Source organism: Amborella trichopoda, chromosome 4, assembly GCF_054954075.1.
Source record: "Amborella trichopoda isolate Santa Cruz 75 chromosome 4, AtrichopodaSantaCruz75HAP2 v2.0, whole genome shotgun sequence".
Lineage (NCBI taxonomy): Eukaryota > Viridiplantae > Streptophyta > Magnoliopsida > Amborellales > Amborellaceae > Amborella > Amborella trichopoda.
The window spans coordinates 30,155,656-30,179,338 of NC_142339.1; the positions used below are offsets into that span (position 1 = coordinate 30,155,656).

Below are 23,683 nucleotides of genomic sequence, written 5' to 3' on the forward strand. Positions count from 1 at the left end.
ATGTAAGGTACACTTCAAAATTCCTGTAAAACAGAGTGTTTCGATCTTGGAGAACCCTTCATTCAATCCATTCGATATATGAAAAAAAACAAGAACTTTAAATCCTAAAACCTAGGGATCTGATCTACCTATTTTCAAGTGTTTATAAATCTGCTTAATCCATACCACCTTTGAATTTTTCAATTTTCGTAATTAAGGATGAAAATAGATTTTCAAACCACAAGGTTTCCAAAACCACAATTACATCTCTATCTAAATTTTAGTGGTGCGGCTTATTGCTACCGAAGGCACCTTATGCAAACCTCATCCTCATAACTGCAATTAATGAATACGGTAATAAGGATTGTAAATAATAAGTATGACAAAATAGGATAAAATGGGCATCCTTTTCTAAAATTTCAAATCTCTTATTTTAAAATGGCACAAGTCATTTCTAAGACAAAGTAATCATATTCTAAAGTTTGAAACATTTTGATATATATATAGTTTTTTTACAATAACATTTTGTGATATATTCGATGCTATAATTGAATGAGTTGAAAAATCCATGAATAGATTAATAATGACATTTTGTGATATATTAGATGCTATAATTAAAGGAGTTGAAAAATCCATTGAATAAATTAATCAAAAATAAAATGCAAAATTGTAATTAAAAAATTTCCAATTTGTAATACATTTCGTATGATAGAGCCTCCTGCAACTCCCTCATCTAGTCAATAACCAAGTTACAGTACTCATGCAGAAGTAAACTAGCCACTCAAAGGGATTCGTTGGATTGATCCCTTTAACGCCACAGACCAGTAATATTTAGAGAAAATGATTTGAGTTCTAGTGCAGTTAATTGTAGTGGAACCCTTTTTGTCTTTCAGATGGAACAGTAAGAAGTGGGGTTTTTGCCCGAGTAGGTGTACACTTCGTCCCATGCAACTTTCCCCTTTAAAATGAATATTTCCTACATTGGTTTCATGTTGGTTTACCGAAAATTACACCAAACAGGGATCCCCATTCCACCAAAGAGGAAACGGACCATCTAGTAGGAAGGCAATCGCAGGGTTACTAAGGATGGAGCAGCATACTGGTTAAATTCAGTAAGCCTTTTGAGTTGCAAAGCCTGAATCACTATGGCTGGAACAAATCTACACAAAGATTCTTGATTTGCACGGACGCACTTCAACATGGTCCAAATCCTAATTTTTACAACAAACTACAAACGGAGAAAAGGCATCTATGGACAGGGCTAAAATAATTAACAGGCCTTAAGAGTGTACTATTTTATTTCCAATCCAGGTTGTGCCAAATTCAGTTGTTACGGCTCTTGGTTCAATGCTTGTGTTCTTGTGATAAAACTTCAGAAATCAATCAATCAATCGCTTTCCTCAGAAACACCTGCTTAAGAAAGAGAAATGAAGGTTAGCACAGAAGACTGGCTCCAGAGCAACAAGATGGGATAGGTACTTATGCGAAGTGAAGAAGTCACGTATCAAGCGAAGGAATTCCATCTTCCATCATCCACTAAAAAACTTCAAAGTTCCCATTGAGAAACCTCCGACTACCATAGCGATTCATAATGCTGCTAATGCAACATTATTTGCACTACATTCTGATGCATATAGACACTGATGTCTATGGCAAAACAAGTGCAGCCATGCAATGGTTCCAAGTGTCAAAAATTAGGATTAAGTACTCTTGTAGCTAAAAAAGAGTAACATTGAAAATTGGGACTCACAATGAACATTTCACAAAGGCCAACAAGCCTCATTTTGCCAAAACTTGATTCTAGGTCATCAAGTTGGATAACTCTGCATACTCATGAGTTCAATTAGTGGGTACGGAATTTCTAATTCTTTGTACTCAAAAACTTATTTAATTCAACTTTGCCGAATTTCAGTTCATGGATCTAGATATTCACTTGGTTTCTACGCTATACTCAAGAAAACAGGTTGACTACAGAATCCAATATAATAAAATAGAATGAACAATCATATCCTGAAATGAAATTTAAATTGAGTAAAGGCTTTAATTACCTAGTGTAAATGGAGGAAAAATCAAAACTGACGGAGAATTCAAGAAGAATGTTAAAAAATTTAATTCACTATGCAGTGAATTAAAAAATTTAGGATTGCTTGAAAAGGGAACCATCTGTGAATCACTAAGAGCATGAAAACAACATTTCTTCTCTTATATAGTGTTTAGCGAAGTCAGCTCAGAGGCGCAAGTCATGGCCCAGAAATGAGTGAGTCAGTTCGGCGAGTACCAAGTTGACTTGCCCATTTTGCCCCAAGTTCGCCAAATAGGCTGGAAAATACTTAAAAGCTTGGGAAAAATTGTAAACAACAGAAAAGGACCAAAATTATATACAAGATCAAAAATTGAACTTATGAATATAAAAAATATAACACACATATAAACTCAACTATATGAGGTTTGAGTTCAGATCTAGTTGATCCAACTCATGAAATTTCAAGATGAAAAGTAAATTCGAAATACAAAATATAGAAAATCAAACATTTTTAGTCATTTTTTATGAGAAACAAGCATATAGTTCAACAACGAACCCAAAAATAGGATTAGGAAAAAAAATTATCCAAGATCAACCAATGATTGCGAGCAACATTTTGAATTAGGCCAAAATGTAGGTCAAAACTTTTGATCTGTCAAATCCGTCAAATCTGAGGTCCTTTTCCCCCTCAAATCTGATCCATCCTATTGAAAAACCATGCAAAAACGAGCATAAACCTGAATTTGGGCTTGATCCAAGCCTCGGATGAACAGAAATGGGAAAAATACGGGGTTCAGATTTTTGCCCTCCTTTATATATTTCAATATAATTGAACTGGGCTAGTTCTGCTGACTTACTGAGTCAGCCAAAGAACTTGCCAGGTTCTACAGTAACTCCAGTGAGTTGCTACAGTAACCCGCACAATGTACTGTAGCCCCCCCCCCCCCCACCCCCAGTGCCCGTGGTGGAGGGGGTCGGGTTGTCGAGCTCGAGTGACCCAGGCAAGTTTTAGACAACTTGCCTGAGCATTTTAACAATGCTTCTGTAGAACATTAGCCTAAATACCTTCTTGGATACCATCACTTGCTTCTTCGCTATCGCTGCTATCATCATCAGAATCTTCATCATCAATGCCCTTATCACTGTCAACTGATGGTTTAGGATTTGGAGGAGAAATGAAGAAGTTTGCTCTTGCCCTTCGGCTGCAGGAATCTGATATGATGTTTGTCAAGTCAATCCCTTCCAGATCTTTCGCTCTTTCCTTCCGCTTTCTAACTTCTTTTATTTCTGCAACCATAAACATATTCCATCGAACAACATCAAGTTTCTGGGATGTATGCTGCCATTAAATACCATTCATCTCAGGATGTGGATAGACTGTGAATATGTTAAAACAGCATATATTAAGAATATACCAGATGCTAGCTTGATCATCAGAAAGCACAAGGTCAAATTCAGTTCAGACACCTTGAGCAGATAGAGTGCATGTCATGCAATACATCAAATCAACCTCTACTGATTACATAAATAAGGACAATATAAAATTCATCCATTTGAAATTTTTCATGCCCTGATTTGAACAAAGATTTTCCCAGAGTGAATGTAGCAATGAGTGACAGTATCTCCTCAAAATGAGATAAAAAATTTTGATGCACAATCCCTAGTATGAACGTCCGTCCAAAATTTTGGGCACAAGTGTTTAAAGTGTTCTTGTATCCATGTGCAAATCTTGGTCACATACATGTCTAGAACTTAAATAAGGATGGTAAATATTTGCATATGAATGCTAATGCTGAAAAGTAGTGTCCAAGTATGTAACATAAAGTTTGAGATAACAAAGCAATACTTTCCGAAGTGTTGGTACAGATGTTTAGAGTGTCAGAAATGAACAGATTGTAAACACTCAACTATGTACCCCATCAGTTAATTGCAACTAAATTTAGCCCAATTTGAAAGTTGTATTATGTTACAATGTTCTGGAATTCAAGCAGCTTGATTTAGAACCATCTAAGTTGATATGCAGCATCTGTTTTACTTTTGATAGAAAAAGAGATATTATTGTCATCAAGCTGTAGCATCTGTACAACTTAGTTCATCCTATTTCCACTAAACACAATCTGGCCCTCCCAGCATTCTACGTGAGTGTCATATTTGAAATCTAAGTTTAAAAGAGCCGACTTGGCTCCCAATTGACACGGTCCTCGACCAAATCAACTCAGTGCGACTCGGTCCAGTCTTTTGAGACTCAGCTAATCTACATCAAATTAATAATAATAATAATAATAACGAAAACCTTAAAATCTGAGACTCAGCTAACTATAGTAAGACTCAGGTGACAATCGGAAGGCAACCATTGACCTAAGCGAGTTCTGAGCCAATCCATAAATTTTGAACTGCTTTAAATTGGAAGGGAAGAGCCAACATTAATAACATAGAATTTTTAAATTTCCAATTGGGGCACTTGGGGCATTCAGGAGCCTCAGCACAACATCCAAGATTTGATACCCACTGCTGACCTTGAACCTGTTATTTCCTAGTATGTTTCAATGTTTCATGTGATTCTATTGTTTAGTTTGAAATCACTCCCATCAACTAATATATGACCTTTCCCAGCACATTATAAAAGCTCTATGAAGGATAGATAATTAGCAGAATAACTGAATCACACCTGCAACACATTCGCAATGGTCTACTTACAATGTGAGGTCACACCTACCCTTTTCAGAAGGATTTGAAGACAACCCTTCCTTCGTAAGTATTGCCTTTAACTCTTTTATGAGATTCAACTCTCGTTTGTTCTCAGGAGCCTGCTTGACCCTCCGGTATACTGTTGGTGGTACACTAGAGAACAAACATGGAATCCAGAACGATTACATCACATCAACGAGTTGGCATTAATAAATGATATTCATTTCAGAGAATGAATCATGGCAAGGAAAATACCTCATTCCACATGATTTTATAATTTTCTTAAGATGCTCGACTTGCTTTCCATAGACAGGGGTTGAGCTTCCACTTTTCTTCTGCTTCTACAAATACGTGTGGCAGTGAATATCTAGCATCCATCAAAATTCAAGAAAATGCAGCACTATCACTGATGAGTTCAATCTAACCTTGGCAGACTCCTCAAGGGATGATTGAGGACCATCATCATCTGATAACTTTTCACTTTCATGGTATGTCTCTCTGTCTTCCAGAGTTGCTGATTTAGCTGGCTTCTTTATTGATAATTTGCCTTCATCACTGGATCTCTTCCTCTTCTTTTGCACTTTCGTCTTAATGCGGTTTCCAGTCTCACGACTCTGCTTTTTTGATCTTGGCAGGTCTTCCTCACTCTCCTGACTGCCATCAAGAACTTCATCTGGCTCTGAAGAATCTTTAGAGCAGGCTCCGGTTTTATGCTTTTTTCTTCTGTCAATATGCTTTCCAGAAAAGACTTCTCCTGACGTTTCTTTTGTGTTTGACCCTTCAGTATCAGTTGCATTGGGGCTTCCAAGAATCTAAGAAGAAAGAACAGAAAGGAAAAAGATAATTGCTAGAATTTGGAACTGTTCAAAATGAGTTACAATGAACTAGAACCAGGGAAGGAATAAGGCAGTCACCTCTTCAATTTGAGCATTGATAAATCCTTTGTAAGTGTCGAGATCACGCATATTAAGTTTAAGATCTTTTTCCAACATTCGACGAACTTCTGACAATGATATACCCCTGAAAGTTTTAATTCATTAACAAATCATATGCCAAATATATAACAGTCACATTATTAGACTGACAATCAAGGGCTATAGAATCCGTTCAAGTGGTAATTTATGTCCATAGCAAGACTTTCTGTAAACAGCATGTGCTCCTTCCCTCAAGAACCCGAAATTTCAAAAACAATTAAACAAAAAAAAATCTTAATTGCTTGTACCAAAATCTGAGCAATAACAGGGAGCATGGAAACGTACTCAGCATGCTTTCTGAAAAACGAAGCCCTTTTCCAAAGAGCTTTCTTCACTGTGTCTTCATTCAGAAGGCCTTTTCCTTCTATCTCACCACTACCTTCCTCGATCTCTGGTTCATTTGGTATACTTTCTTTTGAATTTGCAGGCTCTACTACTCTCTTTTCATCTTCATGACTCGGAGTTTGCTCTTCCTTTTCTAATCGAGTCTTCCCACCATCCTTTCTGGCCCCTTCTGTTCTTGCATGAATATCTCCTTTGGATTTTTTCTCTGAGTTCGTGGTGACATTCTCGACGCCAGGATTATAATAATACTAATAAATACAGCCAAAAAGAGCAAGAGGATTGTTCAGATCTGGAAAAATTAGGAAAAATACACAATTCTTTATTAACTGCAAATATGAGAACACTTCAGGACACCATGGCAATTACATGAATATCTTATAATAAGTGTCCCTTCCCAACATTTAAGTGCATCCTAAAAGCCACAAATAATAGCCAAAGATACAAGTATTGGAAAACATAAGAATAAAATTTTGTAAGCCACTGTACATACAAGGCTTCAGCAATATTCATGAGATGAAAGAGTTGAAAGGGAGGCATGGCAGATACATAAGTATCAATTGAAGTCAGGAGGAGAGAGCTGCTTGTTCAATGTGCATCATCTATTTAAAGAACACAGGTAGTTGAGAGAGTTTAGGGATGTAGGTAAGGTAGCCAGTTCACTGATCTTGGATTTACACAGCAAAGGTAATCCTAGATCAACAGGGTGCAAGAAGGGGAGTATTTTGTAAAGAGCACAAAACAAGAATTTTTATCGTTTTACATTGGCCTACTACAGTGCATGATGGCACTCAAAATGTACGAAACTTAAAGAGAAAATAACAGAAATTTTTTAGGGTTTTACACGGTAACTTTCAGGCACCCAAAGGGCATGAGACTATGGCTCTACCTGTTCCTTCTGCACTGAAGTTTTGATCCAGAATAAATCATAAGCAAGGGGGGAATCCAGAATGCAGGATTGAAAGAATGCAAAGTGATTTTATAAGCATATGCAGAACAAATAAACATATATTTGTGATTCGTAAACATATATTTTATGATGACTAAGACTGGTCGAAAGAGAGTTCATAGAAGAAAAAGAAAAACCAGGTAAGAGAAGCCTTTGAATTCCACTATTCTCATATCATTAGGTGCAATACTGTTGAGAGGTAGTTTGTTCTTCTAGAGTGTTGTGTTACATTGTACTTCATTACTTGTAACTGTCCCAAATATTGGGCTTCTTTGTGATATTTTTAAAACTCCAGGGACATCTTACTCTTAATTTACATAATATACAAATCAACAAATTGGTTGTTTGGCACTAGGGTTTTCAATTTCTGGGTGGTTTTGAACCTTTGTTTTGGGTAATACCCAGTTTGGATAGCATCTGGATGAAACCCAGATTTTATATTTCCACTATTTGGACCAGTTTGTACAACCTGGCTTTGTGTAGTACCTTCCCCTTTCAAGTTGCAAGTGTGATAATTTTGAATTTTATTATTTTGAGGATTTATTTATATTCTTCTATTGAATTTTATGTTTTAAGCATAATTTTTTTAAAAAAACTACGGGTAAATTTTCTGGGGATATGTTTAGACCATTGCTTAAGCACAGCTTGCGTTTTTGCTTAGAAATAGCATAGTGAACTTCGTTATCAGAATTTATTTGATTTAAGAGCAAATATCATTTTATTAATAAATATAAATGATCAAAGAACCATGTCAACCTGACACTTAATCATGTTTTAATCCCATGCCAATTATTAATGAAAAATAAATTTAAATAACTATCAAAATAAAATAAAACTAACATAGAAGACTCCGCTCACCTCACTTCAAGAAATAAAGTAGTGAAAAATAAACAACCATGTTTCATTCGTTAGAACCATAATTGAACTCCGCATTCAAGCCTTACTTAGCTCATTCCCCAATAAACAACCCTGTTTCTCTGAAAACATGGCTTCTCAACCAAATAATTCTACTTTACAAAGCCCTACATTAACATAGTTTAATTATTGCCTTCTTCCTCTTTCTTTCACCCTAACCCTAATGAATAATTCAATTCGTTAAAATCAGTGTTTCAAAAAGCGCTAGGCGGCACCCAAGCAGCCAAGGGGGTGCAAGCCGCCTGGCGCCTAGGCGAGCGTTGATTAAAAAAAAAAATGATGAAAAACTGATGACTGATGACTGATACTGATTAATCCATAAGAATTTTGATAATCCATAAGACCATAAGCCATAAGAATTTTGATAATCTATAAGACCATAATCCCAATTAAAAAAAACAAAGATCGAAGTCGAGAAAAAAATTTTGATAATCCATAAGACCATAATCCATATTTTCATACAATGCTAAAACAGTAAAACCATACAAGCATACACTGATTGTCTAATACACTGTAGACTGTACACACAAAAATTAGACAGTAGAACTAGAAACTAAAAATAAGAAAGAGAAAATATACATAAATTCAGAAAATATACAGTCTAGGACACAATGGACAACACTCAACAGTCAACACTCAACACCAAGAGTCTTCACTCTTCAGTCATCATCATCATCATCATCATCATCATCAGAAGGAATAGGATAAGCTTCATCACATGCATCAGAATCGACGCCATCACCATCAGAGTCATCTCCCTCTTCAATATAACACTCGTCCTCCTCTGTTTCTTTTGAATCTGCCTCTTCCTCCTTCTCTTCTTCTACATCCCTCTCACTAGTATGTGCAGATGAGGCCCTAGGAGTCTTGGCTACTCGACACTTTTCTATCTTTTTGTGCTTCCCTGAACTCAAATATTGTATAATTTCCTCCCTGGTAGTCTCAAGAACATTTTACACGGGGCAACATCCACCTTAATACCAGCAAAGTGTTTTTTAAACCGGTAAATGCCCCCATTAGCATCTTTTCTACAATAATTACATTTAATACGATTTTTGTCATTCGGATTCGAGTTAACCATACTTCCAACCCGGATCACTATTTCTAGACGAACCTGGAGAAATATTTTTCTACATAACAAGGCTCATTTTCATCATTTTTTGGTTCTTTTAAATTCAAAAGTTGTCTAATCTCATCCCGAATAGCTTCAGGAACCTTTTTACAAGAAGCAACATTCTCTTTAATACCGACAAAATGTTTTTGAATCGTTAATACCCCTATTGGTATCGTTTTCATAAAAAGTACACCTTATACAATTTTTATCGTTTGGTTTTGAGTTATGACCATACCTCCAACCCAGATCACTTCTTCTAGAAGTAGCAGAAATAGACCTATTAAAATGACAAGGATTTTATTCCTGTTTTTATTTTACATAACTCATATATTGCTTAATCTCCTCTCTGATAGCTTCAAGAATATTTTTACAAGGAGCAACATCCCCCTTAATACCGTCAAGGTGTTTCTTACACCGGTTTATGCCCCCTTCGTATCTTTTTCACAAAAATTGCATCAAATGCAATTTTGTCATTTGGATTCGGGTTATATCCATATTTCCAACTCGGATCTCCACTTCGACTAGATCCTGAAGAAGACATCTCAAAATAAAACAAGCAATCTAAAAAATAAATTTTTACACTTACTTTGATTGCTCGAACTCCAAACTCCCACCTCTGAGATGTTTTCTGGTACTAAAATAATAAAGAACACCCTCTAATAGAATTATAAAACTCTAAAACTAAATCAAATCTACCTGGGTGATGTTTGGATCCGTTTTCCGTAACTTTTAGAAACACTTCGATCCAATGAAAGTCACAAAATTTAGTTTTCTTGAGGTTTCTTTCCCTCTAAAATGGGTTATTGTGGGTTTAGGTTTGAAATGAACCTAAACCATCCTTCAAACCCTTTATATTTCAAAACAAATCAATACAACAAAAAAAAAAAAAAAAAAATCTGCCCCTAGGCTGGCCACAGGCCTTGGGCTGTGGGCGCCTGCCTAGGCGAGTTCCGTACCACTTAGGCGGCCGCCCAAGGATTGCTGCCAAGTTTGGCCGCCCAAACCTGGGCGACGCACCCAAGCCTTTTGGATCGCCTAGGCAGCCGCCTAAGTGCTGGGTGGTCCGCTTTTTTGAACACTGGTTAAAATAACAATTCTTCTTCAAAAACAGCACCCAAACAAATCCAAACTGGTTCGAATTATGCTGGTTCGAATTATGTACAAAACAGATGCAAAGGACTATAACAACTTAGGGGGAGAATTGTAGGATTTCAAGGCAATTTGGAAAAATAAAAACTTAGGGGGAGAATTGTCTTTCTTTTACATAAGGGTAAAAGCATCTTGTGCCCAATTGACATACCGACATAGTTTGGGGGCATTTATTACCATTTGATGACATTTTTTTAATAAATTACGAGGACCACCCCCCCTCCCCAGCTCTTTTTTTATTTTTTTTCCCTAAGTTGCTCTCCTGTCCGGCAATAACACTGGCAGACAGGGGGCTGTTCTTTGAGCAAAAATTTTTAAGCAATGGCTCGTCTCTCTCTCTCTCTCTCTCTCTCTCTCTCTCTCTCTCTCTCTCTCTCTCTCTAAACTCATCTAGAAAGGAGGGAGATAGTGGAGATAAAAGGACCGGCCTTGGTTTCGAGAGAGAGAAAATGGCTCCCTATCGATCCTGCTCTGGTTCTAGTGCAATAATCATGTCTGCTCCCTAGTGAGAGAAATTGGTTCCTCTTCTGTTCTAGAGAGAGAGAGAGAGAGAGAGAGACTAAAGGCGGGAACAAATTCATATTGATTCATGAATCGGTGAGCTTTTCAAGGGATCTTTTCTTACTCCAAGATGATCTGAAATTTTTGTTCACAAGAGCTGATCGGGCCTTCAAAGGCCAGATCACAAGGGCAATCACTCTGAAGAGAGAGTGATTAAAACCTCAAGCGAGTTGCAGAGTATTGAAGATAAATGTAGCTTATCCTTCATCAAGGATCTCAGAACAAAGAAAGTTTTCTCCCAACCTTCCATTAGCAGCGATGAAAGCTTCCAAAATGTAACAGAGAAACCAATCCTCCAGATTTATAGGATGTAGTTTCTGCCAAGATTAAATCCCCTGATTCGTCTGATGCCATTTCTGACAAGTCTGAGACAGATCTAGGGCTTGAGAGCATGATCAACGGTGTTTTGACGGCTGAGATTCTACAGGTTCATTGCCATTCTGAAATTGATTGTTTGATTTCATCAGAAGTAGGCTCTGAGAGATCTGAGACAGGTTTAAGGCTTATGAGTTCGACCGGTGAAGTTTCCACTACTAAGAATCAAGTAGATATTTTTTGGTAATGGATTTATTGCAGGGAAAAACTCAGTGCTCTCCTTTTTTGAGTCTCAGGGTAGTCCACAGCTCCAATTCTCCTGCTTATGCAACTATGAGGGCATCCACTGCTCTAACTGAAGGAAATGATAAAGGTGTTTCAAAAATGCAACCTCGGAATGACATGTCGTGCCTGCAAAATTCAACCTTGGAATGACATGTCGTGCCTGCATTCTTTCAAAGACCCTACAAAAATGGATGTCAACAAGATGTTCCAGAAGCAACACCTCATAACAGTAATCATGAGAAAACTTCACCAACCCAAAACTTGGAAGGTTCTGATTTGCGTTTAGAGAGAAAGAGAAAGAAAGAGTGAGAGACGACAGCCATTGCTTCACAACACAACCCGATTGCTACCCTATTCCATGGTAAAGGAATGTGCAAGTAATTTGAGTGATTTGAGTTTAAAGAGAGAGGGACAGCTTCATAATTTTTGCACAAAGAACAACCCCATGTCCGGTATTGTTATTGTTGGACAGGAGGGCAATTTAGGCAAAAAAAAAAAAAGTCGGGGAAGGGGGTGGGCCTCGTAATTTATTGGAAAAATGTCACCAAATGGTAATAAAGCCCCCCAAACTATGTCCGTATGTAAATTGCTTAAATTTTAATTAGGAGTTCAATTCAACTCAAATCCTCCTTTAAGATAGGTTTAGTCTATATATAAAGGTCACTAGAGGATCTTGGATTAGAGTTTTGGATATTATTTACTTTGAAAGTTCTGGTTTAACTCAAGAGCCAGAAGCTTGGCTTGTAAGCTTCCACTAGTTTTCAATCAAATCATATATCTTTGAATTTTGTATTCCTGCGATTTAATTCTGCATCATCTGATATTAGAGCAAGCCCATTCGTGAAGCACACACATGACAAGATTGCTTGATGGCTGCTAAAGGAGGATGAGGAGGCTGTGTTCGTGTGGTGGTTTTGCTACACGGGAAGACTACAAGGATCCATAGAGAGCTCAGAGGAGCTAGTGCATGAGGCACATAAAACCTGTGCAAGATGAAGGAGATTCCAGTTGTAGGGGCTTCAGTGATGTGACAGAGAACTCTAGTGAGGGTTGTAGGGAAAGAAAGAGAGGTCTTTAGGATATTTGGGCATCAAAACAACCTCCACTAATAAAATTTTTGAGATGGGCTTTAATTTGATTGTTTAGAGCATCAGCTCTCTCTCTCTCTCTCTCTCTCTCTCTCTCTCTCTCTCTCTCTCGATATATATATATATATATATATATATATATATATTGGTGGGGGGCGGAGGAGCTGGGGAGATTGAAGGTAGTTTCTGTTTTTTTGAAGTTCGGTATCCAAAACCCAATTCTCAAAGCCCCAATTTTATGAAAAACTACTCTTGTAGGGCTTTCTAAAACATCAAAATGGACCTAAACAGGCTCTCCAAAACCTAGGTTTTGCAAGAAAACTTGGTGCTAAACAAGATAAACTTGGGCTTTACAAAACAAGGTTTTACCAAGTCTAGTATCCAAATTGGTTTAGAACAAAGTGGAGTGAAACCTAGGCTTTCACATCTCCCAAAATTGTCCGTTTTCTATTTCTCTAGGCCCAAATCAATCACTATGCATCATTTTTTCTTTTTTTTTAAATTGCTCACTTTTTTTTTTTAACCTCGTCATCGCAAACTATGCATCAATTATCCATTGTATCAAAGAAGGAAAGCAAGATCTGGTCATCCATCTTCCAGATCTGTAAGTTGCCATCATACAAAACTCCGTGCCAAGTACAGTGTTACTGCGACTTTACACCCCTTGGCTGGTGACATGTGTTGACACTTCAACACATCTCAGCACTTGAGACCACCTGGGCATATTTCATTCATTGTGGAAAGACTCGTGATAGGGTTTAAATTCAAGTGCTTGGGCCTGTGGTCCTCTACTCTACCACCTCCCCATCCACTTCATGTATTGAAAGTTAAATTACATCATAAATACTAAAGACATAATACTAAAATCTTTAGAGAATCGTTGCCTGATATTGGTTTCTTTTTGGAGAGGTCGATATGAATGCCACCACTCCAAAGGGAACTTCCATCCTCGGAGTCTGATATGTAGGCATCATCGTAAAGAAGGTAGTAAAAAGGTCTCAAAAAAACCTACCCCAAGACAGTAGGAGTCTGAATAAATGCGCCCCATGTCAATTACAGTCCATATATAACAGATGCAACTGCTACAGCTCAAGAACCATTCGTCTCCATTGAATAGATGAAAAACAGATACCTGGATTCCTTGTTTCAGAGTGATGAAACCCTAGTCAATGTCACTAAGCAAAACCTTCGGTTCCAAAAAATCCATAAACGCAGATACCACAGCATATTCTCATCAGGAGATGGGCAAACAAGATGAGTGGCCCATGCATTCATTGGGAAAGTGGAACTCAAACTTCCATGAAGTGAGACTAAATGCCAAACTTCCCACATTTCATATCCATTTTCTAGTCCAGCAAATACTTGCATGACCTTTCAATGACCAAAAAACTCCACCTAGATAAGGATTTGAAAGTTATCTTAAGGTCACCTACAAAATAATGGCACCAACATATTTCACACTAAGCATGACTTGTGCGATTGACTCCTATGATATTTTCAGGCTCTCAAAGATAGAGCGTGTTATCCATAAACAGGACGGCGTAGAAACCCCCAAAACTAAATCAAATCATGACATACTGTAGACACCATTTTAACAACTGAGGGAACTCTAGGAAACCAAAAACCGTCGAAAACGATAGGAACCTAGGCTAGAGCCAAACCCATTCCAGACAAAACCCTAATTTTTGCCCCATCCAAATGCCCTTTTCTAGCCTAAACTGCACTAGGGACCATACTAGTATAGTACAGCCTAGTGCACCATAGTCCCATGTTCCATACACCACCGCCACAAACCGCAATTAGTTAAACACTAATTAAATTGAACCCAAGCCCACTTGGTTAAGGCCTAAACTTCCCTTTAACCTTCCTAATTAGGCTTAAGGTCCCATTAAACTTGCCTAATGAGGACAATACCTGCCAAATTAAGCCTAGACCTATCGTACAACCCTCTAAATTTGACCAGCCTAGATCAATCTAACCAAAAATTCATATCTTAAATCATTTTAAATGGGTCTTTAAACCCTTGAAACTGCCCAAGACCCCCCTTTATTTGACCTAAAACAGCCCCCAACAGTCCTTTGGGACATGAGGGACAGGTGGCAAGAAGCTGCCACCTATCTAGGCCCCGATTGGCCTCAACGACACACTCCGCACAGCTAAAGGATCCCAGGCCCGTTAGTCCTCATTTTGCCTATAAAAGGCCCTCATGTGACCCACTTTTGGACCCCAAATTCTGAACCTCACCCAAAACTCTATCGCACTAAACCCGGATCACTGCCTCCTACAGAAACCACAGTAGCCTCAGTCACTTCTTTGACCCATAAGACCATCCAAATGCCTAAACCTAGAATCTGGATCGTCATGATCGAACCCTAGACCACTGTGCTCCACCCCACCTCGAAGGCCTCTCTGACTCTGCATTCTGTAAGAACTCCGAATCCGAGTGTCTATGGCCCAACTCTCTGAGTGACAATGGGAACAGTCCTCTCGCACCAACATCTTTGATAAAGGATTACAAGAAGGCCCATTCTACTTCTCTATTTTCTTTCAATTTTACGTTATTAAGATTAAGTTTATTCGCTGTTTTCTATTTTTCAAATATTTTCCTAGATTCCCCCCTGTTTTCCTAAGCTTTTCCAAAATCTCCTTTCGGTTTTAGGACAAATCTTAGCCAGCACGGCCGACAGACGACCAAAGAGAAGACCCCGAGATCATTTTTCTTTCATGGTCCATAATTTGATGGAACTCTACAATCTACCTCCAGTCAATGAAATTTAAACACGAAATGAGGCAGAGATTGTGCTTTCACTACCCAAATTTCACATATAAATACATATATATCTAAAAAATAGGTTTAAGAACACCATATGAGAGACAGTAGTCCAGTTTGGCTAGCTTTGAATCTACTGGTCAAAATGATGTTCTGTAGGGTTGATGGTTGACTGCATACTAAATATAAAGATCAAACTAGGAGCAACATAAATAGTTTCATGGGAAAACCAATAAATGGGAAAAAAAGAGTTACAGAACCAAATCCATGCAAGCCACTTTCATCCCATCCCCCTTGACAACATGCAGAGGAAAAGACTAAAATACAAGAATGTATAGGCACCGTTTTGACAACTTCTAAGGGCAGCAAATTCACTTTTCCTCAGAAAAATTCCCATTAAACGCCCTAGTTAAAAAGGTATCACACAGCAAATCACCACCACTATTGAACTTGCCGGATAGAACAGATACAAAGAGATTGTCTTTTGTAAGAAGAGCTGATAGCAAGATTCAATGTTTCAAACATAACACGACTGACAAAGTCGAAAAAAGAATGTTCCAGCTTCAATAAAGGGAAAAACCAAAATTTACAAGGGAATCCTTTCTATATATTATTCCCCCCCCCCACATACAACCGTCCAATAGATCAAGTGAGCCACTGACCATATGATTTAGATCCGACACCACCGAGTATTTTATTTCATATTTTTTTTACAAATCATATAAATATGAAATTTGGTACATGCCCTCATTTTAATGGGGCGCATCTAAAAACATATTTAAAAATATTTTCAAAAGCATAAAATGACCAAACTACCACTAAAACATTCAGGGGTATTTTTGCCATTTCATTTTCTTGGGAATATTTTCTTATATTTTTTGCAGCTGTGAGTTTAAAAGAGAAGTGGACACCCAAAATTTGGAATCAAAATAGTTTGTAGAAAAATTATAAAATAAAAAAATGTAAAGGAATGATATTGTGATTGGGCCATCATTCAGATCGGACGGCTGGATAGGGGGGAATATTTAACTTATATATAGTAGGGGAAGTATAGAAAGTTGTCCCAATTTACAATTAGAAACTTAACAACATTAATAAAATCAGCAAACAATGAATAAGGTAATTGAAATAGAGAAACCAACATTTAAAAGTAGGGACTTCACAACATTCATAAAATCCACTAACCATGAATACAATAATCGAAATAGAGATGTACTTAGTAGCCAGTCACCCAGTCATGCATTTTAACAAGGCCATGTGCTTTGCTGGAACTTGCATAACATAGTAAGAACCACATTGTTTGCAAGATTTCAAGTTGTAAATGAGATTGAAATTTTAGACTTTTCTTGAGTACAAGTGCAAGTCACGGCATATTACATATTTCATGCTAAATGATCCTAAGTGGTACCTTTGTTAGAAGCTGCTTGATGAAACGCTTATGTGGGTCCAAAGTATAGGTTTCTAGTCCCAATTCTTTCTCCAAAAGCCTTCTAACACCTTCGAGAGTCAAAGAACTGGAATGGAAAGTGAAAGTGAGTATATGCTACCTTCAAAAAATTGGCAAAACAAATCAGGTTATGTTCTCCAAAATACAATCTATTAAATCATGAAATCTGATAGTGAACAACATTGTTGGTTTTTGTAAACAGTTTGGATATAAATGTATACACACTATCTAATACCTTAACGATATTAAAACAGGTGAGTGTTTAGTATTCTATCAAAAATGTTCATGTGTAAGTGTCTCAAACCTCCTGAGGACTCAATCCAGTTGACTCAGCTCAAGAATTGGTCAAGTTCCAATTCATTCTAGGATTTAAGACGTTGGTATGTGTAATTATACATGTTGGTTAAGAAGATGATCTAAGATGTGAAGAAGCCCTTCCTGGACAACACTGTTTTCTGCTCACACGAATGGCAGCACTTTGGCAGGTGCACTCCACCGGTCTGGGACAGGTGTGGGTAGGCCCCCAAACATGAATGCCAGCAGAAACACCAATACAGACCAAGTAGCAGATACTATTATTCTATATATTCCTTCAATTGACCAAGTAGCAGACATCTTCATCAGAGCTATGCCTAGCAAGTGTCATAATTTCATTCTGCACAAATTGATGTTTGTCGATCATCCGAATTAGTTTAAGGTGTATTTCAAAGAAAAGGCTAATTTCGAAAGTGAAAAATGTCTAATTTTTCATTGTACTATCATTGCACTTTGTCGATCATCCAAATTAGTTTAAGGTGGATTTTAAAGAAAAGACTAATTTTGAAAGTGAAAAATGTCTAATTTTTCATTGTACTATCATCGCACTTTCTTTTCTCTGCATATGGTTATTTAGTAAATGCAAATATGGCTAAAGGATAATTTTGTAACATTGTTGTTCACTTGGGGGTATTTGTTGTGGTTACTCTTAATTATATATTAATTATGAGAATCGGATGATCTAATCAGAACAGGGCCATAGAACTTGGCTGGGTCCACTAGAACTAGGCCCCTTTGTCGAGCGAGTTCTTGTGTGCAAACTCGAGTAAAATAAAAATGTATTAAAAATCATAACAAATTATATTTTTTGTAAAATCAAAGTATAAGTATTTTATATATAATTTTGAATTTTTTATGATGACTTGTGAGTTTTCCTTACATACGCGCTATTTCTATATTTTCTCTCTCTTGGATCTTTCTGAATTCTTTCCCCTATAAATCAACTTTTTGTAGATCCATCTTTAATATATTTTCCATTTTATTTGTACATTTAATGTTGTTTACAGTTTGCATTCCACTACTTTTTTATTTTTAATAATTGCCTTTTGTTTTTCAAATTTATAACCCTATTTTTGGCGTGTACACTAATCGAGTGAGTCCATTTGGACTCGCCAGAGTTAATTGGCTCATATAGAGCAGGAGGCCCTACCCAAGCCAAGTAAACGAACCTTGAGTGAAAGACATCACTTTTCTAAGGTTGTCTCTTTATCAAAACTACACAGAACCATGCATTACAATTGATAACTTGAACTAAACATTGAGCACCTTCTTTAATACATAGTGTGCCACTAAAACTTGAGAAGCTATCCAAATTGAAGATCCTCAAGGGAGTTAACAAGTTTAAATAGGCAAGCTCATAAAATAGAATACAAATTGGGTAAAACTACTGTCAAATTCGTCTGAAACGAATGATATAGATGATAATGAATTTAGCTCAAAAGAGGAGCATTCCATCCAACTCTTAAACAAATAAAGTATTTCTTCAATCATTGCATGTTGTTTAAACATGGTGGCATACCTATTGGCTATACATGGTGTCACATACACTGGATCACAATCAAATTTGATCAGCTTATGTAAGTGGGAATTTATCAATGATTAATCATTGGCATGTTCCCAAAGTCAACAGAATACCAAGGCAAAAGCCCATCTAATGTAGAGGTATGTATCTTTTAGTGAAACCATTATGATTAAACGTGCTTTAAAATGCCTACCAAAAAATCATGGCAACGCCGAGTTATTGTGCACTCTACATTATGTATGCATGTAAGAAAAGCAATTGCAGGCAATATTCACCTAATCAGCATTTAAAGAAAAAAAAAAGGCAAACGGGGAGCATCTTGCCCCATTCTCCCGGAAAATAAATTTTAGAAATACATTAGCGCAAGAAATTCCCAAGAAAGAAATTTGACATTATATTATGGAAATGCATTTACTTTTAATATAAGGAGGTCATAATCATTATTTACTTTTAGATGAGAAATCAAGTGGTTGGGAATGTGTCATTGATGCACAACATTGTTAAGGACCCTACGGCGCATGCCTAAGCCTGGGCAGCCCTCCCTAAGCACTAGTACCTGGATTCGAATTCCGGGATAAATATACTCAATAAACATATTACCAGTATTAGAGGGGATGTTTGCCCCGTATAGAAAAGGTCCTTGTACTCATTAAGAAAGAGATTGTTGACTTAAAGAAGCTATAAGAATAAAGATTAACAAAAGAGAAGGATATAAGAGAATTGAAGGTGGGGGGTTAATATTTTTTTATCATGAGAACACTGATGAGGGCGATGAAGGAGAAGAGGAGGTGCGCCAGGTGGCAATATCTCAAAGTTCTAAGAGGGGTTTCGTATTTAGGGCCCAACCTCAAAAATACAATTGAGAAAGGGAAAGACAAGGGGAAGAAGCAAGTGAAGCTAGAAAATAGATATAAGGAAGATCGAGGCCCAGTAATTCAGCATATTGCTTGGTGGTTTTATCATGCAGGCATGTCTTCTAATATTGCTCGCTAAATAGGTGGACCAGGGTTGAAAGGCTCAACCCTTTATGAGCTTTCAATGCCACTACTGAAGAAAGATGTAGAACACACTAATGAATACCTCAAATCCCATAAGGATGGGTGGGCTTAATTTAGGGTTTTAATAATGACTAATACATGGAGTGATAGGAGGAGGGGTATCAAGAACTTGTTGGTGAATTGTCCCTTAGGTACATTGTTTTGATATCCATGAATGCTTCTAAAGAAGTTTATGTTGCACATCATGTATTCTCTTTTATTGATAAGAGCGTTGAGGAGGTTAATGAGGAGCATGTCATTCAACTGGTCATGGATAATGCTGATCCTAATTTAGATGCAGCTCATTTGCTTCGCCAGAAGAGGCCTCGCATATTTTGTACACCTCATTGCATGCTGAATAGGCCTTATGCTTAAGGCCATTGGCGACTTGTCTAGTATTAAAGGACACTTTCTAAGGCTAAGGAAGTCACAATCTTCGTATACAGCCAATCCTTACCCTCAGCATCGCGCAAGTTCACAAAAAAGGAGCTAGTGAGGCCCCGGATCACCAGATTTGCTACTGCTTACCTGAATCTTAAGAGCATATATAGTAGGAGGATCTCATTGAGATCTATGTTCACTTCAGAGGATTGGAGTAGGTGTAGGTGGTCTAGAGATCCCGAGGGAACGAAGGCCCGTGATATTATTCTAAGGTTTTGTAGCGTGGGATCAAGCACTCACTAGCAGCATTTCTGCCCTTGGTCAAGGTATTGTGTTTGGCTCATGCTAACAAGCCCTCTATGGGCTTTATATATGATGCACTAGAAGGAGCTAAGAAGGAGATAGCAAAGAATTTGGGCAATGATAAGGCCAAGTATGACCCAATTTGGAAAATTGTTGATAACAAGTGAGATATGCAGCTCCATAAACCATTGCATACAGCTTAGTACTATTTAAACCCAAAGTTCTTTTATGTCGACCTAGATATTGAAGGAAAGATACACTCATGGATGTCTTTAATGAGTGCCTAAAGAGACTAACTCCAAAGGTGAAAATTTAAGATAAAATATATGTTGATTGTATGAGTGTGGCTCGAAGTAGTTTGGGAAAGAAATGGTGGTGAGACAAAGGACCAAATCACATCCAGGTAATATATGTCATTTGAAAGTTTTCTTTCAAGTTCCCATTGACTAATTTAGCATTTTAAATTCGCTAAAGTTCTTTATGATAATATAAAATTAATTATAGAGGAAGTAGTTAAGATTGACAGCCGGGAAGTACAAAAGAGACCGTACTTTCGATATCTTGGGTCGATAATCTAGGATAAAGAGATCGAGGAAGATGTCGTACACAAAATTAGAGCTAGGTGGGCGAAGTGGAGATGTGCAATTGGAATTTTATGTGATCGTTGCATACCAATGAGGCTGAAGGGCAAAATATATAGGACAGCAATGAAACCAGCTTTGCTGTATGGGGCGGAATGTTGGGCGGACAAAAAACGATATACCCATAGAATTAGAGCAGCGGAAATGAAGATGTTGAGATGGATGAGTAGCAAGATAAGAAGGGATAGAATTCAAAATGAATCTACTCGAGAGAATTTAGGCGTGGCATCAATAGACGATAAAATGAGAGAGAATAGACTTAGATGGGTTGGCCATGTGTGGCACCGACTAAGTATAGCACCTGTTTGGAAGTGCGAGTTAGTTCAAGTAGAAGGACTGAAAAGGGCAATGGGTAGGCCCAAAAGGACATGGTTAGAAGTAGTCTGATAAGATATGGGACCTTATGGCCTCATTGAGGATATGACCTTTAGTAGAGTAGAATGACGAACCAGGATTCATGTAGCTGACCCCAATTAATTGGGAAAAGGCTAAAATTATGATGATGATGACATCCAAATTGCAGCTCAGGTCGGCCCAAAAAAACATGGTTAGAAATAGTGATACAAAATATGAGGACTTATGGCTTCACTGAAGGTATGACCTTAATAAAGCAAAATGACGAACCAGAATTCATGTAGACGACCCCAATTAGTTGGAAAAAGGCTTTGATGATGATGAAAATTATGAAACCCAAATTGCAGCCAATGGTGAAGCCAGCATGGGAGTAGTGCTCCAAAGTTCCAAGAGATAGCTATTCGGGTTTTGAGTTTAACAACTTGCTCTTCTAATTGTGAGCAGAATTGGAGTTCGTTTGATATGGTATTTATAGTTCTTTTCTTGTTTAGTTGTTTACAAATTCATTTTTGTATTATGGAAGATATAAGCATTGAGTACATTAGCACCAATTTAGATGTCTCAAGTAGACGTAGTAGTACTACTCGAGCATTTTTTCTTATAGATGCATACAAAGAGAAGAAAAAGGCTTGAGTAAATGAAGCTCAATGATTTGGCATTTGTTAGAGATAATCAAAATCTTAAGGAAAAGTTCAACTATTCGAAGAGCGATCCCATCGCTTCAAAGGATAAGGAGAAAGTGGTTGAGTGACTGTATGAAAACCCAAGTATTGAAGGGGTCTTCCTTGGGGAGGGTTTGACCAGGGACATCGTTGAGGAGGCTCTACTTCCAGCTTCTGATTCAAGAAGGGCCACTCGATCAACAACTATTGCTGGTACTGCACAAAGGGTGAGGGAGATAGAAGAGGAGGAAAATTCAAAAGAAACCAAGGAAGATGAGCAATATGTTGAAGAGGTGATAATTCTAATGATGATGGCCTCGATTTAAATGGAAACCGAAATGAAAGTGACTAAGAAGATTTTGAATATTTGACGATTGAAGAAACAAAGATCTCTTGTCTTTAGAATTTCATCTTGTCTTTTATATTATATCCTCTTGTATTGGACATATAGACTATTGATTTTACACTTTTCTTTTGTATTTCATCTTGTATTTTATTTGTGTATCATGATCGTGTATTGCATTGGAATATGGATTGGAGAGTTGGAAACTAATACACCACGGACTTGTTTGTATTTTTGACCTTTTTCCATAAAATTTTCAAAATTTGAAGTTTTGAACATGTTCCAATATTCATGTGTATATATTATGCATGGAATAAGTTAGTTAGAATACATATAAATGCAAAAAAAACAAATAAAATGTCTGAACAGCAAATATATGCAATTTTCTAAAAACTTTTCACCTCAGGGCACCCGCCTAGAGGCTGGAAGCTGGGCCCCAAGCTGGCCGCCTAGAGGTTTTTTAAACATCGGAGCACAAAGTCTATAATACAATAAAGTCTCTCAAATGTTGTGGCACACATCAATTGCTCCTATTTCACGTCCATTATGATCTCAATAAAGTCCCGTTTATTATTCTATCAAAAGTTCATGAAAGAAAAAACCCTCTGAGAGTTGTCAGACTAGACCATATAAGCAAAGACACATAAGCTTCAAGTCATGGTAACTACTGATTTGTTCAGACTTCAGAGTATAAAAATCAAAAAAAAATTATTTTATCAGAGAATGTACTGAAAAATGGAAATAATAGGATAAAGATAGAGAAAAAAGTCCAATTTTTCTATTGTAGTGCATAATCGAAGGAGAACATCTAAACTGGACCTAGGGGGGAAAGAAATCCGAGTGATCTACAGGGATATAAAAGATGAAAAACAACTCTGCACATCGTCTCCCTAACCATCCACGCCCATCTCTAAATCCAACTCAAAGGCAAAGCCTATTTCCCAAGAAACTTAAATTCCATCTCTAAATCAACTGAATAGAGAGAGGAAGTAGAAGAGGAAAGGGGTAAGAATAAAAAATGAATGAAAACAGTCATTAGTAATATTGCTACTTACTCTCCCTGTTGCTTCAACTCTTCCAGTCGAGAAAGCATGGCGGTCGATATAGCACTTTCCATATCCGATGCCTCCTCCATCTCTCTCTCTCACCCAAGCCTAGACAGAGAGTGAAATTGATGACAAACGAAATGCAGCTGCCTCCCGCCCTTTTGCAATCTCTCTCCTCTCCCTCCGAGTCTTGAGTTTCTTTGGCACGACTTTTCCTCTTTTAAGTGGGCATACGGAAAGTACACTGTGTAGGAGACCACGCGTGCGTACCGATGGATGGTTGATGGGCAAAGAGAGGATTTGAGTGGAGACGCCTATGAGGATGCGGAGGCATTGCGCGTATGGTGGAAATGGACCCGGATAAGACACAGGTCTAGGTATGGGATCAACATTTGGACCTGCGGGTACAGTCCGGGTCCAACAATTTTTGGGTACGGGTATGAACATTGGTGGACCCACGCTGTATCCGATCTAGATCTG

General features: G+C 37.6%; 1 protein-coding gene across 2 annotated transcripts; it reads right to left on the reverse strand.

The window, feature by feature from the left end:
- Positions 1–916: 916 nt before the first annotated feature.
- On the reverse strand, positions 917–23,395 carry LOC18425354 (uncharacterized). 2 transcript variants are annotated; one of them, XM_011631015.3, is made up of 9 exons: positions 23,213–23,395; positions 16,561–16,666; positions 5,950–6,257; positions 5,605–5,710; positions 5,116–5,502; positions 4,946–5,025; positions 4,719–4,843; positions 3,068–3,289; positions 917–1,389 (listed from the first exon to the last, which is right to left on the reverse strand). In XM_011631015.3, exons 1-9 carry the CDS (start codon positions 23,290–23,292, stop codon positions 1,367–1,369), a joined length of 1,437 nt encoding a protein of 478 aa, XP_011629317.1. In that variant the 5' UTR covers positions 23,293–23,395; the 3' UTR covers positions 917–1,366. The 2 variants fall into 2 exon arrangements, with proteins under 2 accessions (XP_011629317.1, XP_006829970.1); XM_006829907.4 differs by having other exon boundaries at positions 4,946–5,031.
- Positions 23,396–23,683: the final 288 nt, after the last annotated feature.

Bases quoted from the DNA above. Each gene is read 5' to 3' on its own strand.
- LOC18425354 (XM_006829907.4), bottom strand. From the start codon at position 23,292: ATGGAGGAGGCATCGGATATGGAAAGTGCTATATCGACCGCCATGCTT. The intron at 16,667-23,212 runs GTAAGTAGCAAT...TTTCCATTCCAG, and splicing joins GAGTTGAAGCAACAGGGAGA to TTCTTTGACTCTCGAAGGTG. The intron at 4,844-4,945 runs GTATTTTCCTTG...TTTGTTCTCTAG, and splicing joins ATAAAATCATGTGGAATGAG to TGTACCACCAACAGTATACC.